Source organism: Mercenaria mercenaria, chromosome 2 (genome assembly GCF_021730395.1).
Source record: "Mercenaria mercenaria strain notata chromosome 2, MADL_Memer_1, whole genome shotgun sequence".
Classification (NCBI taxonomy): Eukaryota; Metazoa; Mollusca; class Bivalvia; order Venerida; family Veneridae; genus Mercenaria; species Mercenaria mercenaria.
The window spans coordinates 78,165,701-78,185,656 of record NC_069362.1 but is presented as its reverse complement, the minus strand read 5'-3'; the positions used below and the strand labels follow the sequence as shown (position 1 = coordinate 78,185,656).

Sequence of the window (19,956 nt, the reverse complement as noted above, 5' to 3'; positions counted from 1 at the left end):
CTCAATACAATCGACACTATTTATTTTCCAATACAGGTAAATCCAATAATTGCTTTACAACAGATCTGTGACCGATTATCTTTGAACACCCCTGGACTTATTGGACTCAACTGCCACATTATCAAAGCTTATTAGTAATAATTTTAATGAAAACGATAACAGAAATATTATTCAGTTTGTTTAATTTTAAATTTCACTTCCACCGTTTCAGTTTATCAGTTGTTAAAACTCAAAGTTCTATTTTGTTGAATTTTGGATATAAAATAGTTTAATATAATACTTAAAGTTAGTTCATTGATTATTTTCACTTTATCAAAATAGGAACCACACAATTCTTCAAATATTAACTTAAAAGTTACCCTTGTTGATGTTTTCTTCAGTAGAGGGTATTCTAATCAAGGGGATTTTGACAGCCCCGACATTTTCAAGAAGGGGATTATGATACCCCTGCTATTTTTAAAGAGGGGAATATGATACCCCTGCAAAAGTATGAATGGGATTTTGTAACATACTGTCTTTTTTCAGAGAAGGGAATTTTGATCACGGAGATTTTTATATACACATGGCATGCAAAAGAAAAATACAATAACATAGAAACCATTGAGCAAGTTTTGAGTAAGCGAACTTACGCAAACGGATAATGACTGTAAATGGAGTAGTAGTATAAACAAGGAAATAGAAGAGCAAAGAAAGCAACTTCAGTAACTGTTACTGTATTCATACCCTGTCAGTCGGATAGAATTGTGAGAATGGCAAAAACAAAAAATCCTTGTGTTGTAGCACATTTACCAGTGAGAATTTCTTTCCATAAAGAGCATTGCAAAGTATGAAGTCCAAAAAAAAAAGCTTGGATAAAAAGGGACAAAAAGTGGAAAAAAAACTAAAAGGTTAAAATTTAAAGAAGGTAAACCTGCAAATGAATATGTTTAATACAGTTTCGATGACCTACATTTCTAATGTATAAAACTTAAATCAAGGAAAGAAGCTTCTATAAAATCTGATTTACTGCCGATCCACAATGCAAAACTTCCCATTATACAAAAAAGGAAGGACTTCTTTAGCTTTGTTCTGATGGAACAACATCTTCAGAATTCCATCAGTATTTCAAGAATATTCATTCTGAAAAAGCAGCCAGAGACTGCCTATCAGAACCAAACATGTTGAAAGTAAGTGATGAGTCTGATATTGAATAGTTATTATAAGTACAAGGGTTGTTTTGTTTTAAGAGGTACTATATAGAAAAAGATGGGAAAACGTTCTTTTACTAATATCTAGAATTGATTGTTGAAATTTTGTGTAGTGTAATTTTTATACAATTTTAAACAAATTTTGTAATTTTATACACATTTTACTCAACATTTCTATTTGTACTAAGTGCACATATTTCCTTAGTCTTTGTAAATCATGTCATAAGATTTAATAGTTTTGTTATAAGTGCACTTGTGACAGTATGGCATCGAATAAAACAAGCATTATTGCAATATTTTAGAGAACTAAGTGCACTTAACACATCTGAACCCTCAAATTATTTTCCATTTTGTTCTATGCCAGATTGAGTTAAGTACAATTTTAACTATAAAACCAATTTAATTTATGAGTAGTCCTTTTATATTCTTCATACATTATAACAACATTATTGTCTGTAATATAACCAAAGCTTACCTAAATATTCTGATTCAGTAAAAAGTTTTATGTGTCTAAAACCTTCTTTTGCGTTTTTCTCCACTATTTGAAAAATGGACTTATACCGTTCTGGCTTTAACCCCTCGAAATGTTCTTTTGGCAACCCATTTTCAGAATTGTTCAAATTATTCATAATTGTCAAGAGACTGACCACCAGATGGTGTGGTCTCCAGATGGTGTGGTCTCTTTTCATTATATGTACATAGTAGAAACTTTAAAACTTCTTATTCAATTTTAAAATAAGTTCTCACAAATGTACATTTGTTGACTGTTTAACAAGGTTTTTGTAATTATTTTGATTCCTCAAAAAACATGGTTGCCGGAGATTGTGATCACTTCAACCAGCATGTACATAGCAGAAAGTAAATACATTCTTGCCAGAATCTGCCAATACAATTAAAATAATTTTACACAAAAGATGCATTGGTTATTATATACCAAAGTTTTTTTCTGATTTGTCAAAACACATGACTGCCAAGCTCCCTGTATGTTTATTGTTGGAACTTGAAAAAAATCTTGTTGTTAGATATTGCTGACCTGTTCTTAATATAATTTCACACAGATGTTCCAAGGGTGGCTCTTTACTAAGAGATTATTCAAATGATTCTATTTCATCAAAAAAATGGCTGCCAAAACTTGTTATACAAATTTGATCTCTGAATCCCTTGTGAGCAATATAGGGCCTTCTTCTCTTGTTTAATACTTTACTGTGACCAGTAATGAGTGGTAACAATAAATTGATAGTGCTTGATAATACCTCAGTTTTTTTTTCAGGACACCACCTCAGTTAAGTAGTGTGTTTGAAGAATCCTTAGAACAGAAACGCGAGTCTCCATCACGCATCACTATAGTACCAAACCCAGCAAGTCCATATGCATACTCAGCACAGTTCAGTAGGTCCAGAAAAATGTTTGACAAGGGACCAAACACGGTAATGTCTTTTGATAAAGTTTACAAGAAAAAATGTCAGTAGCAGTGTCCTAGTTAGAAACCTAATACATATATATAAGCATTGCACTTAACTTTTATTATATGTTTATTCCGAATTATTGAATTACAGACAACTTTATATTGTATTATAGAAAAATCAAAAGCTTCTTAAACTTGAACCAAGGAAAACTTCATTTCCTTTAATTTTTTGGTGTTTTTCCCCCCTACTTTTGATCTGACCCTACATGATGTTTCATTAGGACATGAAATTGTTTGAAAACCAGATTGAGGACAAAGATGATGAGAAAGATGGTAAAGGTCAGATGCATAGTATCAGTACAGAGTTCTTTGAGTGGAGTTGTAAACATTTTGTTCAGCCTATTATGAGATTGTCTGACGAGGAAGACAGTGAGAGTAGTTCATACCTGCAGAGAGAGTTCCGATTTGACAGGAATACACACGTGAGAGAGGAGGCACAGGATGAACAAGCAAAGGCTGGTAAGCACACATTTGTTTTGTAGACGTTGTATTAGTAAACTGAATAAAACATAATGAGCTGTATTTTAATAAGCGGAGTTGACCAGTCATAGCAATAACCTAATACCAAATATTATTATCAACAAAAGAGATCACATTGAAAATAAGCAGATTTGAAGAAAATTCTACATGTTATTGCGATATATAGTAGTAAAAATGTGTTATTATGGAGAGTTTTAGAAGTTTTTTGCCCCAAGATCCTTGAAATCAATGGGGGATTTTCAGTTTTATTGAGCACTTTCATGATCAGTAATTATGGGTTACAAACACAAGCATTTTATACAAGAATTACATTTGCCAGCTACACTAGTTATACATTATTTCATTTTAAATGCTGTTGGAAGACGATGACCATTCTGAATGAAATTATGACCAAAAATTGCAATGGGACAACCACTTATTGGCATTTTTTAACGTTAGTGCGCAGTTGCATATCGCATATGGCCTTCCCAGTACCTGATTATATACATATCAGAATCATATAACTTATCACTATTTCATTTCCAGGTTTCAACAGACTAGACAACGAGATATTTGTGAATAGAAATCAAGGAATACCGTCTGTGATAAAATTCCATCCATATGAGTCTGAGTTAGCTGTAGCTGACAAGGATGGCGTTGCGTATGTTAATTTTTTCTTGACTGAGCCGCACCATGAGAAAACCCACATAGTGCATTGGTGACCAGCATGGATCCAAACCAGAGTGCGCATCTGCGCAGTCTAGTCAGGATCCATGCTGTTCGCTTTCAAAGCTTATTGCAATTAGAGAAACTGTTAACGAACAGCATGGATCCTGACCAGACTGCGCGGATGTGCAGGCTGGTCTGGATCCATGCTGGTCACAATTGCACTATGTTGGTTTTTTCATGGTGCGGCTCTAATATGTCTTCTGTTAAGAGATTCATTGCTGTAAGTTAATTGAGGAATTTTTTGTCTGATACTGGTAATTGTATTATTCAACATACATTGTCTATGACAGTCATTTTTAAGTCTGAAAAGACTGGCTGCGTACAAAAGTTTTAGTTGTCTTTGTGTATGAATACATTGTATATATGTATGCAGGGTTTTCCCTGATGCACAAATCCTGCGTCATAGTTGCACTTTTCTGATAAATGACCCGTAAAAATAAAATCTGTGCGTCACAGTGGACACAATTTCTTGAAAATCTAAATCAGGCCAATTTTGTTTACAAAGAGCGATTTTCTGATAATGTACTTTCAGTTTCATAATTATATGCAGACTGTGTCACCAATTTTCTACATTTGTGTCGATTCACATTTCACAAATTTAATACCCAGTCTGATACTTTGACTGATTAACACTTTGTAACAGTTGTTATACCCCCACCAAACATGTTTGAGGGGGGTATATAGGAGTCAGTTTTGTCGCGTCCCGTTGCGTCCCGTCCCGTCCCGTCGCGTCCCGAAATCTATTATCTCAGTTATTACCAAATGGATTTGATTCAGACTTAAAATACATGTTCCACCTTATCACCCACATCATGTGATACAAGGTGCATAACTCTTGACACCAAGTTTTCATGAATTATGTCCCCTTTTACTTAGAATTTAAGGTTAATTTTGTTGTATTTTCACTATATCTCAGTTATTACTAAATGGATTTGATTCAAACTTAAAATAGATGTTCCACCTCATCACCCACATCATGTGACACAAGGTGCATAACTCTGACACCATTTTTTTATGAATTATGCCCCTTTTTACTTAGAATTTAAGGTTGATTTTGAGGTATTTTCACTATATCTCAGTTACTACTGAATAGATTTGATTCAAACTTAAAATAGATGTTCCATCTCATCACCCACATCATGTGCCCACATCATGTGACACAAGGTGCATAACTCTGACACCAAGTTTTCATGAATTATGTCCCCTTTCACTTAGAATTTAAGGTTAATTTTGTTGTATTTTCACTATATTTCAGTTATTACTAAATGGATTTGATTAAAACTTAAAATAGTTGTTCCACCTTATCACCCTGATGATGTAACATAAGGTGCTTAACTCTAACATAAATTTTTTATGAATTATGTCCCCTTTTACTTTAAATTTAAGGTTGATTTTGATGTATTTTCACTATATCTCAATTATTACAAAATGGATTTGATTCAAACTTAAAATAGATGTTCCACCTCATCACCCACATCATGTGACACAAGGTGCATAACTCTGACACCAATTTTTAATGAATTATGCCCCTTTTTACTTAGAATTTAAGGTTGATTTTGATGTATTTTCGCTATATCTCAGTCACTACTGAATGGATTTGATTCAGACTTAAAACAGATGTTCCACCTCATCACCCACATCATTTGACACAAGGTGCATAACTCTGACACTAATTTTTAGCTCACCTGAGCAATGCTCAGGTGAGTTTTTCTGATCGCTGGATGTCCGGCGTCTGTCGTCTGTCGTCCGTCGTCTGTCAACATTTAGCTTGTGTATGCGATAGAGGCTGTATTTTTCAATTAATCTCATGAATATTGGTCAGAATGATAACCCTGATGAAATCTAGGCCGAGTTCGAAAATGGGTCATCTCGGGTCAAAAACTAGGTCACTAGGTCAAATCAAAGAAAAACCTTGTGTATGCGATAGAGGCTGTATTTTTCATTTAATCTTCATGAATATTGGTCAGAATGATAACTTTGATGAAATCTAGGCTGAGTTCGAAAATGGGTCATCTGGGGTCAAAAACTAGGTCACTAGGTCAAATCAAAGAAAAACCTTGTGTATGCGATAGAGGCGGTATTTTTCAATTAATCTTCATGAATATTGGTCAGAATGATAACCTTGATGAATTCTAAGCCGAGTTCGAAAATGGGTCATCTCGAATCAAAAACAAGGTCACTAGGTCAAATCAAAGAAAAACCTTGTGTATGCGATAGAGGCTGTATTTTTCAATTGATCTTCATGAATTTTGGTCAGAATGATTGCCTTGATGAAATCTAGGCAGAGTTCGAAAATGGGTCATCTCGGGTCAAAAACTAGGTCACTATGTCAAATCAAAGAAAAACCTTGTGTATGCAATAGAGGCGGTATTTTTCAATTGATCTTCATGAATTTTGGTCAGAATGATTACCTTGATGAAATCTAGGCCGAATTCGAAAATGGGTCATCTGGGGTCAAAAACTAGGTCACTAGGTCATTTCACGTAAAAACCTTGTGTATGCGATAGAGGCTGTATTTTTCAATTGATCTTCATGAATTTTGGTCAGAATGATTACCTTGATGAAATTTAGACCAAGTTCAAAAATGGGTCATCTGGGGTCAAAAACTAGGACACTAGGTCAAATCAAAGAAAAACCTTGTGTATGCAATAGAGGTTGTATTTTTCAACTGATCTTCATGAAATTTAGCCAGAATGATTACCTTGATAAAATTTAGGCCGAGTTCGAAAATGGGTCATCTGGGGTCAAAAACTAGGTCACTAGGTCAAATCGAAGAAAAACATTGTGTATGCAATAGAGGATGTATTTTTCAATTGATCTTCATGGAATTTGGTCAGAGTGATTGCCTTGATGAAATCTAGGTCGATTTTGAATATGGGTTATCTGAGGTCAAAAACTAGGTCACTAGGTCAAGTTAAAGAAAAATCTTGTGTATGCGATAGAGAGTGTTTTTTTCAATTGATTTTTATGAAATTTGGTCAGGTTGATTGCCTTAATGAAATCTCGGTCGAATTTGAATATGGGTCATCTGAGGTCAAAAACTAGGTCACTTGGTCAAATCAAAGAAAAAACTTCTGTATGTGATAGAGGCTGTATTTTTCAGTTGATCTTCATGAATTTTGGTCAGAATGATTGCCTTGATAAAATTCAGGTAGAGTTTGAACATGGGTCATCTAGGATCAAAAACTAGGTCATATCTAAGAAAATGCTTGTTTTATGGCAAGAGACCAATTTTTTGGTCCAGTCTTAATGAAAATTGGTCAGAATATTTGTTTCCATGAAATCACTAGGTCAAACATGTTTTACACTGTTACGGAGTGTTTCTTAGGTGAGTGACCTATGGCCATCTTGGCCCTCTTGTTCTTGAATTGTGTCCCCTTTTACCTAGAATTTAAGGTTAATTTTGATGTATTTTCACTATATCTCATTCTGATTGGCTTAGAGCCAAAGGGAAGTAACCTTTTTTTAACTTTTGTACTGAGTTTCTTCCCCTTAAATTCCAGGAATAAGTCTATTTTTAGAAATCCTATTTTTAGATTTTCAATATTTTAGGTATTTTTCTTACTTTTTTATTATAAGTTCTGTGTAAAAAGTAAAAACATTTTTCTGTGGTAACATGGGTCGGTAAGACACTTTTTGTATTCACTTTTAGTGTATATTTTAGTGTATCTCTAATATTTGAGATTTAATATATTTACTAGTATTACTATACTAGTATTATACTAGTATTACTTATATGTGGAAGCCCAGGATGAAGTACTCCAAAGTATTTTTTAAGATTTCTTATGGTTGCCATTCTTCTGTGACAAGACCGTATGGTGGGGGTATGAGTCACTCCTGTGACAGTTCTAGTTTTCGCTGCTCCCTACTACTAACAGTAGTACCAGTCTGCTGTTTACTAAAAAAATGGCTCAAAAGCAATATGCAAGCTGACGATGTTTATGACGTCGTCGGCAGCAAGTACAGTAAGACCAAGTGGTTCAAATCAACTGTTTCTACTGTAATACTGCCTGGTAAAAAGTACTAAAACCTATTTTAGCACATTATATAAATAGAAGTCAAACATCAGCTGTTTTTGTCATTGTACCCCCCGACAACAAAGTTGTAAGGGGGGGTATACTGGTTTCAGGTTGTCTGTCTGTCTGTCTGTCTGTCTGTCCGTAGACGCAATCTTGTGCGCACCATCTCTCCTTATCCCCTGAACAGAATTTAATGAAACTTCACACAAGTGATCAGTACCAACAGTAGTTGTGCATGGGGCATGTTAGGTTCTTTTAGAAAAAAAAATTGCAGAGTTATGGGACTTTGTTTTTTTGTTGCTATACTATATACATAGACACAATCTTGTGCGCACCATCTCTCCTCATCCCCTTGACACAATTTAATGAAACATCACACAAGTGATCAGTACCAACAGTAGTTGTGCATGGGGCATGTTAGGTTCTTTTAGAAAAAAAAATTGCAGAGTTATGGGACTTTGTTTTTTTTGTTACTATACTATATACATAGACACGACACAATCTTGTGCGCACCATCTCTCCTCATCCCCTTGACAAAATTTAATGAAACATCACACAAGTGATCAGTACCAACAGTAGTTGTGCATGGGGCATGTTAGGTTCTTTTAGAAAAAAAATTTGCAGAGTTATGGGACTTTGCTTTTTTGTTACTATACTATATACATAGACACAATCTTGTGCGCACCATCTCTCCTCATCCCCTTGACACAATTTAATGAAACTTACACAAGTGATCAGTAACAACAGTAGTTGTGCATGGGGCATGTTAGGTTCTTTCAGAAAAAAAATTTGCAGAGTTATGGGACTTTGTTTTTTTTTGTTACTATACTATATACATAGACACAATCTTGTGCGCACCATCTCTCCTCATCCCCTTGACACAATTTAATGAAACTTCACACAAGTGATCAGTAACAACAGTAGTTGTGTATGGGGCATGTTAGGTTCTTTCAGCGACAAAAATTGCAGAGTTACGGGACTTTGTTTCTTGTTAACATACTATGTACATGCAGTCTGCATATGCAATCTTGTGCATGCCTAATCTACCAAACCCTTACACACAATTTAATGAAACTTCACACAAGTGATCAGTACCAACCCTAGTTGTGCATGGTGCATGTTACATTCTTTTAGATAAATATTCTGCATAGTTATGGGACTTTGTTTTTTGTTACTTTACTGTATACATACAGTCAATATACATACAGTCCACATAATTATGCAATCTTGTGTGCGTCAAATTGCAATGTACTGTGTCAGTGCATGCGGGGGGTACATTCATCACCTTTAGTGATAGCTCTAGTTTTATTCAGTGACAATTATGAGGAAAGACTTCAATCTGTATAATCACTAGTAAAAGTAGAACAAAGTTTTATTCAAAATACTTAAAGTATATCTGTATGACCCCCAAAATTTGGAAATGACCCCCATGATTGGGGGTCACAATGACCCTCATTTTCAAAAGTCAAGGGAAAACACTGGTATGTATGCAGATTTGACTATAATTATTATAATAATAAATAATAATACATTGTTCCCCACGAGTCAGATGCTGTTAGTAAATTGAATGTATCAAATACAGACAAGTGTCTGGACCATTGCCAAATGGCTATAGCTTACAGTATAATGATAATAAAATCTTTACTTAATGAAACATATTTAACAAATGTAATGTATTCACATATTATTCCCAGCCTAAGCTACTGAGTTTTGTATGTTAAGTTTAGGAAGTTGCTTATCATGTTTGTGCGTGATTACAGGTTTTGGGACTGGGAGCAAGGTCCGAAACTTGGCTACCTGGTAAATGGTAACCCCCGTCACACAAGAATAACATCACTGGAATATATCAATGCTCATGATAACACACTGCTTCTTTGTGGATCAGGTACGTGTTTCATGTTAAAGTATACTAATAAACTATATAGCTGAACTAGATACTATATCATGTAATTGTTCCTACATTGGTAAGCATCATGTTTTATCGTAATGCTGAAAATATATATGTTTAATTAGCTAGAAATTCTCAAATAATTGTAATTATGATTTTAAATCATATTTTAATGCACAGCTTTTGTAATGCGCAGTTGGACTGGTTGTTGTATTTAAATTTGCAAATTCTGTGTTTCTGTGTTGCTAAGACTCTGTGTTAACTGAGGGAAAGCATATGGCAGCATTATGGGTTCAAGTCATTTATAATTTTTCGCTGATCTCCCCATTAGAAAATTAAAGCTGAAAACTCCTGCCTTTCTAAAAGTCTAGAACCCTGCCTTCAGATTATTCTATTTTTTTTCTATTTCAGCTTCAAAGCATACACATAATCCAAAGCAAACAATGAACTTTCAGGTCATACTGTCAGTCTGAAGTCTTCAACTCCAGTCATTTTTGCTAGATTTTGAATAATGTTTTGAGTTCTTATGGAATTAGTCAATAATTTTACCTGCTATAATGATATGATTAATATCTAGCTTTCTGTGAATTCAGCAAGTCACTGCAAAAAACACAATAACATGTGAACAATGTAGTTTTTCACTTGACATTTTCTAAGAAAGTGACACAATAAAAATGATGTCACTGATATGCAACAGTCTGTTACAAGTAATCAAGTACTTGTTTCCGTAACATAGGTGAAGCCGTAGGTGAGAGGCTTAAGATTAATGGCAGGCATGTTGTGTATTGGTAAAAATTGAAGCAGTGACGGTTCCAAATATAGTTTTGACAATTTGGGCAGGACTTAATTTAGCATAACCTCAATTAAGAAATTTATCTATAAAACAGATAGGGTTAAGCACATTGTAATTTAAAACATTTTGACATTATGTGAGTTTTTTAATGTCCTTAAATTTTTTTAAATGATTGGCAACCATCAAAAATCAGGGATGTCAATGAATATTCGAACATTTCAAACAGAAATGCAAGCCCTTCTGGTTAAATGTTTTGAAATACAACTTTATTCTATGAATCTTCATAAAAATGACGTCTTGATGGTTGGATGGATATTTCAGATGATGGTTGTGTGAAGCTGTGGAGAAATTATATCTCAGATAACGAGTCTGAGATAGAGCTGGTCACTGCATTCCAGGCTGTTAGTGAAATGTTACCACTTAACAGAGGTAGGCACTGTATATCTTAACATAATGGGATCTGTATTTATGAAGTAATGTCATTATGATGATATCTCCTCAATCTTGTTGTAAAAATCAGCAAATTTATATAGGATGATCCATGTCAGGTAGGTGTTCATTAGAACACATTTTTTGTTAGAAGGGTTTGAGGTTTTGTAGGGCCTAGAGGTTGATGGCTCAGAGATTCTGCAAGAAATCAGAATAAAAGGCTTAATTTAGAAATATGTAGATGTGATTATAAAAGTGTACAGTATGTTCTGTAATAAAAAAAAAATAGGTTCAGGGTTGATCAGTGACTGGGAACAGGATACAAGGATTCTACTTACCATCAGTTGATGTTAGATTTATGTGATGATACAATAGGGTTATTCCCACAAGGTGCTTGCGCCATGAGTGATCCGGTCTGGCAAAATCACGAGAGTCACATGCATCATTGCAGATCAAGGTACTGCGTTAATGACCCTTTTATTATGCCCCCCCTTCGAAGAAGGAGGGGTATATTGTTTTGCAGATGTCGGTCGGTCGGTCGGTTGGAATGTAGACCAATCCGTTTCTGGATGATAACTCAAGAAAGCTTAAGCCTAGGATCATGAAAGTTGATAGGGAGGTTGGTCATCACCAGCAGATGACCCCTATTGATTTTGAGGTCTGTATGTCAAAGGTCAAGGTCACAGTGACCCTGAATAGTAAAACGGTTTCCGGATGTTAACTCAAGAACACTTGGGCCTAGGATCATGGAAGTTGATAGGGAGGTTGGTCATGACCAGCAGATGACCCCTATTGATTTTGAGGTCAGTATGTTAAAGGTCAAGGTCACTGTAACCCTGAACAGTTTAACGGTTTCCGGATGATAACTCAAGAACGCTTAAGCCTAGGGTCACGAAAGTTGATAGGGAGGTTGGTCATGACCAGCAGATGACCCCTATTGATTTTGAGGTCAGTATGTCACAGGTCAAGGTCACAGTGACCAGGAATAGTAAAATGGTTTCCAGGCAATAACTCAAGAACGCTTGGGCCTAGTGTCAGGAAAATTGATAGTTAGGTTGGCCATGACCAGCAGATGACCCCTATTGATTTTGAGGTCATTAGGTCAAAGGTCAAGGTCACATTGGCCAGGAACAGTTAAACGGTTTCTGATCTTCTTGTCCAAAACTATAGGGCCTAGGGCTCTGATATTTGGTATGTAGCAAAATCTAGTGGTCCTCTACCAAGATTGTTCAGATTATTTCCCTGGGGTCAAATATGGCTCCGGCCCGGGGGTCACATGGTTTATATAGACTTATATAAGAAAAAACTTTGAAAAACCTCTTGTCCAAAACCACAGGGCTTAGGGCTTTGATATTTTGTATATGACATCATCTAGTGGTCCTCTACTAAAGTTGTTCAAATTATTCCCCTAGGGTCAAATATGGCTCCACCCTGGGAGTCACATGGTTTACATTGACTTAGGGGAAAAACTTTGAAAATCTTCTTGTCCAAACCACAAAGACTATGGCTTTGATATTTTGTAATGTAGCATCATCTAGTGGTTCTCTACCAAGTTTGTTCAAATTATCTCTCTAGGGTCAAATATGGCCCCGCCCCAGGGGTCACATGGTCATATAGACTTATATAGGGAAAAACTTAGAATCTTCATGTCCATAACTTACACCATTCAAATTTGGACCATATGTATAGTTTTGAGTGGCAAGATGAACCTTGACATCAGTTGACATTGATCTTGACCTAGTGACCTACTTTCACATTTCTGTAGCTACAGCCTTCAAATTTGGACCACATGCATAGGTATGTGTACTGAAAAAAACTTTGACCTTGTTATTGACCTAGTGACCTACTTTCACATTTTTAAAGGTACAGGCTTCAGATTTTGACCACATGCATAGCTTTTTGTTCCAAAATAAAATTTGACATTGATTTTGACCTAGTGACCTACTTTCACATTTCTCAAGCTACAGCCTTCAGATTTGAACCACAAGCATAGTTTTGTGTACTGAGATGAACTTTGATCTTGAGATTGATCTAGTGACCTACTTTCACATTTCTGAAGGTGCAGGTTTCAAATTTGGACCACTTGCATAGTTTTGTGTTCCGAAATAAAATTTGACCTTGATTTTGACCTAGTGACCTACTTTCACATTTCTCAAGCTACAGCCTTCAAATTTGAACCACATGCATAGTTTTGTGTACCAAAATGAACTTTGATCTTGAGATTGACCTAGTGACCTACTTCCACATTTCTCAAGCTACAAACTTCAAATTTGGACTACATGCATAATTTTGTGTTCGGAAATGAAATTTGACATTGATTTTTACCTATTACTTACTTTCACATTTCTCAAGCTACAGCCTCCAATTGCAAGCACATGCATAGGTCTGTCTACTGAAATGAAATTTGACCTTGAAATTGATCTGGTGACCTACTTTCACATTTCTCAAGCCACAGCTTTCAAATTTTGACCTTGAGCTAGTCTTGAAATTTGGAATATTCAAATATGGCTCAGTTGATGGTGCCAAGATCACTCTGTAATCTCTTGTTAGGTTAATAGGTTAAAGGTCAAGGTCAGATTAAACCAGAATGGTAGAACTTTTGTTTACAGTGAGCATATAATTTCTGTTCCTTGTGCAATTACTGAATGCATCAAGGGGGGCATTTCATGTTCGACGAGCTCTTGTTATATATGTATACCTTTTCTGCTATTACATCGGCAAAAATGGACTACAATTTTAGACAAATAAGGCTAAAAACTCATTTTAAAGGGTGAACTTTTTGTTGCACAGAACATTGCAACTAAAACAAGTAGTCCCACCATTGAATATTTTACCATATCTGTCGGGAGTTGAATACACATCCTGTATATGAGACAGAAAAGGTATGTAATAAAAGTGTATACTGTATAAACAGGTTCAGGGTTGGTCAGCTACTGGGAACAGGATACTGGAATGTTACTTACCTCAGGAGATGTTAGATTTATCAGGATCTGGGATTCACAGAAAGAAATCAAAGTTCAGGTAATCTTCAGTGTAATTTGATTTAAATGTCTTAATTGAGTCACTGACCTTTGGCAGGTTGGCTGGATGAACTTACAAGAGCAAGTGACAAATTACTCACAGCGGCCTTAACACCTGCCACAGATGCACACACCCAGTCAAAAACCTTATACTGGTGTTGTACTATGGGATATATGGAAGTGATGACTGCAAGGTCAAATCAGTAATCTTTTATGTTGAACACGAGACCATTATAAGCTATTTTGATAACAAGGATGGGTAATCATTTCACTCTTCTCATAGCAGTGTACATTAATCATTTGACTCCTGTCACAGAGGTTCTTCTTGTGCAGAATTAGACTGGATTCTTCAAATTCCATTGCTAATCTGGGGAGCAGTCATTATGCGTAGTGAACAAAAGGTGTGAGAAATCTAGTCAATGTAAATAAGTGTTTAAGCTAATGAAAAAAAAGAAGAGCACTGTCAGATAATTAAGAAATATTATATGATTGCAGGATATTCCAACTGGGGCTGACAGTTGTGTAACATGTTTGGCCTCGGACATGTCAGGGAGATCATTACTCATTGCTGGCTGTGGTGATGGAACTGTCAGACTGTTTGATAGGAGACTTGCACCTACAGAATGGTAAGCTGAGTGGAGAACATTTTAAGTTTTACCCCTAAACAAAAACAAATTGGTGCCAAAATTCAAATATAATAAGGTAATGCATTTAGGCTTGTTTACATGTAACTCAGATTGTATATCTTTATAATTATTCTGTGAAAACCAGATTTCTAACAGGGAACAGAATATTGAAGATGCAGCCCCACCTTTCCTAACAGTCAAATTAAAAAGGGGCTTTTTGTCATAAATGGCCAACTTTAATTCCCCATACCAGTATCATTCTATAAATGACTTCATTAAACTGTCGCACCATAATTTTCAATGGAAAAGAATTGGGCGTACGTAAATATTCGGTATTGTTTAGGTAGTATCTGGTAATAGTACGCTCTCTTTATTGATTGAGTGAATGAAGAACATTTATGGAGAAAAAAAAGATTTATTTTGGAATTCTCTTTCGATAATATTGATATTTATATCATGCTACGACTGATATTTTGTCTCATTTTAATCTAATGATCCTAACTTACGCTGAATAAATATATCATGATGTTTAAAATACTGCTGTTGAATGAAAAATATAAAAGGATATGATGCCTGTTTCACAATTAGGCCAAAAGACTAAGAACAGAAAGATTCCTTCTAAACTGGTTCAGTACGTACATTAATTAGCTTCACGCACTTGTTCACTGTGATGATCTGACATGCAGTGCACAGGTTTCATAACTCTACTTTGCATTTTTTACCAAATTATGCCCCTTTTTCTACTTAGCAATTTTAAATTATGCCCCTTTTTCTACTTAGCAATTTTTGGTTCAGTTTTTGTATGCAAGCTGGTATCTCGGTATCCACTAATGGAAATGGATTGAAACTTAACACACTTGTCCACTGTGATGAGCTGAAATGAGTTGTACAGGTTCTTTAACTTTTACATTTTAACAAAAGTATGCCTCTTTTTGTGCCCCCAAAAAACATTTTGTGGGGGACATAGAGTTGCCCTTGTCTGTCAGTCCCTCCATCCAGATTTTTGTCATGCATATCTCAAAAAGTATTTGACCCAGTCATCAAACCTTACAGGATTGTTATTCAGCACTGGAAGTTGTGCACCAGGAGTTTTAATTTGGATCTCAAACAGCCAGATCAGAGTTATGGCCCTTAGTCAAAAATATGGATATTAGGGTCTAAGTTTGTGTCGCACATTTCTCAAAAAATATTTGACCTAGGGTCATGAAACATCATAGGAATATTATTCAGCATGTGAAGTTGTGCACCTAGGATTTTGTTCTGGATATCTGTCAGTCAGATCAGAGTTATGGCCCTTGATTGTCAAAAATATGCGTAAAGGACGAAGTATTTGACTTAGTGAATAGTCATAAAACATTTAGGGATTTTTATATAGCATTTGAACTTGCACACATGGTATTCTGTTTGGGATTTCACTCAACCAGACCATATTTATGGTTCTTGACTTAGTGAAAAATACACATAAAGTGCTTATTAATAAAAGGTTGTGTTGCATATATCTTTAAAAATATTTCACATAGTCATGAAGCCATGAAGGAATATTATCCAGCATTGGAATTTGTGCACCTGAGCTTTTTATATTTCACTTTGCAAGACCAGAGTTATAGGCCTTGACCTAGTAAAAAATAAAAGTTTGTGCCACATGTATGTCAAAATGTACTTTACCCAGAGTCGTAAAACAGAGGATTTTTATATAGCAGGTAAAGCTATGCACTGGCTGTTTTCTTTGGGATTTTAATCAGCTAGGCCAGAGTTATGGTCTTTCACTTAGTGAAAAATACACATAAAGTGCTTAAAAGTTTGTGTTGCATATATCTTAAAAAATATTTCACCAAGAGTCATGAAATCATGTTCAGTGACAGGATTGGGTGGCACCTGTGTCCTATGGACACACATCTAGTTCGACTTTTATATTCATTCAGTTGACAAGGCTGTTGAAGAGTCATGCGTTGATGTCCTCCGACAGCTCTTGTTTTTTAAATGTCAGAAAAAATAGTATTATATCCCAAAGTTATAGAGGCAGGTCAAGGATACCTGATATGTGGGATAATATTTACAGTAAGATCAGCCAGGAAAATGTTACCATGTATATTATATTTACAGTCGAGTGATGACATTGAGGGAACATCCAAGATGGGTAGTCAAAGTTCATCTACAGAAAGGTACAGAAGGAAAAATTGTTACTGCAAGGTTGGTGCATCTTTCTGTATTTGTATTACCAGGATAATGTAGTGCCGTCTTAACAAAATATCTACAAATTGAAAGGTTTATGAAAAAATTACCAGTGCTGTAGTAAATTTACATTGACTGCTACTCTGGCTAAATGCCAAATCATTCTAAAGTAGAAGAACTACTAAGTTATTATGTCTCCCACCACAAAGTGGTGTGGAAGATGTATTGATTTACTCCTGTCTATGTGTGTGTCTGTCACAAATCTTGTCCGCACTCTAAGTCGAACATTTCTCATCCGATCTTCACCAAACTTGAACAAAATGTGTTTGCCAATAAGTCCTCGACCAAGTTCGATAACTAGCCATATCGGCCTAGGCACTTAGTAATTACGGCCCTTGAATCTCATTTTGATAATCAAAGCACTGAATGTCTGATAAGGCAGTTGAGGTCTTGTTGCATGGTTGACTCATATTCTACTATTCAGATGATTAGGCAGCTGTGGGACACATGCGCTTTTCTCAGAAGCAGCTCTAGTTTATATTTAAAAGCAGCAGTTCTTATGTGAAATGCGTATGTGTATCGTAAGCTAACACATTGTGAAATAAATTTTATGCTCTCAAGCATGTAGTGATTGAACTGTCTGTCCAAGGGGCCTCCGTGGCCGAGTGGTTAAGGTCGCTGACTTCAAATCACTTGCCCCTCATCGATGTGGGTTCGAGCCTCACTCGGGGCGTTGAATTCTTCATGTGAGGAAGCCATCCAGCTGGCTTACGGAAGGTCGGTGGTTCTACCCAGGTGCCCGCTCGTGATGAAATAATGCACGGAGGGGCACCTGGGGTCTTCCTCCACCATCAAAGCTGGAAAGTCGCCATATGACCTATCATGTGTCGGTGCGACTTTAAATCTAACAACAACAACAAAAATGAACTGTCTGTCCATCTATTTATGAGTCTTTTTGCTCTTGTGCATATAGTGATTGAACTGTCAGTTTGTCCTTCGGTATGGACCAGATTGCCTACAGCCCACCTTAATGACCCAATTTAGTTCATACTCACACTCGAGAAACTTTGTGGCATTACCTACAAAGTGACTTGTGTATGAATTAACCCTGATATGGCCTTCACCTTCAAACTTAAACCCTTAATAAACAACATTTTTGGTCATAATAATCATAAATTGCTACTAGCCATGATTGAAATTAAACTACCAAGATGACCTTGACCTTAATCCATCCATACAAATCAGATTGCCTACAGCCCATATTAATGACCTGATTTAATTCATACTCACACTCAACAATCCTTGCTGCAAGACCTACAGAATGTATATATAAATGACCTTGACCCTTATATGACCTTTACCTTCAAACTTAAAACTGTAATAAACAACATTTTTGGTCCTACAGTCCACATAAATGACCCAATTTAGTTCATACTCACACTCAACAAACCATGCGGCAAGACCTGCAAACTGACCAATATATAGATGACATTGACCTCTTTGGTCATACACACGGGGACATGATTTGGATTTTGAAACCACAGTTCTTTATTGGTGTTTCTGTTCTGTTTTTGCAGTAATGCTGGAGATGTGAGGTTCTGGGATCCGAGATTCACAGAGAGTGTGAGGTGTATGAATCTACAGTCCAGCTTTACCAGTGTAGATCTACATCCAAGAGCTGATGTTCTGGCCTGGTATCTCTGTTCTTTTCAGTTTCATTATTTAATGCTTTATTCATATATTCCAGTAAGTTTTAACAGTTGTCATTTGCCAGGTGCAAAACATATTGGACATGTTATTTTAAATAATTTTAAAACTTTGCATAATTCCAAAATTGAGACAAAAGATGCATTGCCTTAATTTAACATATATAATGCAATAGGACTAGTGTATTATAAATTTTCCTCTGTATTCTGTTTACAGCGGGTCCATGAACCAGTATATTGGAGTGTATAACCAGTCTGGGGATACTCTCAGTACAATCAAATACCACGATGGCTTTATAGGTCAGAGAATTGGTGCAATAACTTCATTAGCTTTCCATCCATATAGGGTAAGTGTAATTGTCTCAATCTACCTTGGCTGTTAAAATTGCGATGGTGTATATAACCACAAGATTTTTATGCCCCCCACTTTTGGGAGGGGGGGGTGCATATAGATTTGCCCTTGTCCGTCCGTCCGTCCTTCCGTCCTTCCGAGAATGTGTCGCGCGTAGCTCCAAAAGTATTTGACGTAGAGTCACAAAACTTTACAGGAATGTTGGTCAGCATGTGTAGTTGTGCACCTGGGATTTCGCGTCCGGATTCATTCAGTCATGTAGGAGTTACAGCCACTGACTTTGTAAAAATTGGTCATTTTAATGTTGTGTCGCACCTAGCTCCAAAAGTATTTGACCTAGAGTCACAAAACTTTACAGGAATGTTGGTCAGCATATGTAGTTGTGCACCTGGGCTTTTGCGTCCAGATTCATTTAGTTGTGTAGTAGTTATGGCCCCTGACTTGGTAAAAAATTGGTCATTTTAAAGTTGTGTCGCGCGTAGCTCCAAAAGTATTTGACCTAGAGTCACCAAAGTTTACAGGAATGTTGGTCAGCATGTGCAGTTGTGCACCTGGGGTTTCGCATCCGGATTCACTCAGTCATGTAGGAGTTATGGCCCCTGACTTAGTTAAAAATTGATCATTTTAAAGTTGTGTCGCGCGTAGCTCCAAAAGTATTTGACCTAGAGTCACCAAAGTTTAAAGGAATGTTGGTCAGCATTTGCGGTTGTGCACCTGGGGTTTCACGTCCGGATTCATTCAGTATTGTAGGAGTTATGGCCCCTGACCTAGGAAAAAATTTGTGTCCTTTGTTATGTGGTGGGGGCATCTGTGTCCCATGGACACATTTCTAGTTGTTACATAACTTTAAGGAATTATAATAGAAAGATAAACATGTTACCTACAACCAGACTCTTGCAGTCTGTTCTACTGCTCACTATTTATAAACAATTTAGTAAAAATATTTTCAGTCTGAGGTTGATAACTTTTTTTGAGAATCATCTGAACTATAGTTTGTGAGAGCTACATTCTGGGTTAAAGCTTTAAATGTCCATGAATATGTCATAGTTAGGAAATTGTGAGCGACTGTAAAGATTTGTTTTTGTTGGGTTTAACGTTGCTCCGACATTTA

At 36.1% G+C, this 19,956-nt stretch overlaps 1 protein-coding gene across 7 annotated transcripts in view; it reads left to right on the top strand.

Moving 5' to 3' along the window:
- Positions 1–19,956, top strand: part of LOC123564379 (regulatory-associated protein of mTOR-like) — a 68,502-nt gene that overhangs the window by 40,357 nt on the left and 8,189 nt on the right. For 5 of the 7 annotated variants that reach the window (XR_008369906.1, XM_045357918.2, XM_045357916.2 and 2 more), the window contains 10 exons: positions 2,458–2,614; positions 2,874–3,111; positions 3,658–3,772; positions 9,620–9,744; positions 10,862–10,969; positions 13,884–13,990; positions 14,485–14,615; positions 16,719–16,805; positions 18,365–18,481; positions 18,711–18,840. Coding sequence is in view for 5 of the 7 variants with exons in the window: in XM_045357918.2 (XP_045213853.2) it covers positions 2,458–2,614; positions 2,874–3,111; positions 3,658–3,772; positions 9,620–9,744; positions 10,862–10,969; positions 13,884–13,990; positions 14,485–14,615; positions 16,719–16,805; positions 18,365–18,481; positions 18,711–18,840 (1,315 nt within the window). In the remaining 2 variants the exon portion in view is untranslated. Of the gene's footprint in view, positions 1–2,457; positions 2,615–2,873; positions 3,112–3,657; positions 3,773–9,619; positions 9,745–10,861; positions 10,970–11,258; positions 11,427–13,883; positions 13,991–14,484; positions 14,616–16,718; positions 16,806–18,364; positions 18,482–18,710; positions 18,841–19,956 lie in introns of those variants that run through there. The other 2 variants (XM_045357915.2, XR_006688976.2) reach the window with 2 other exon arrangements.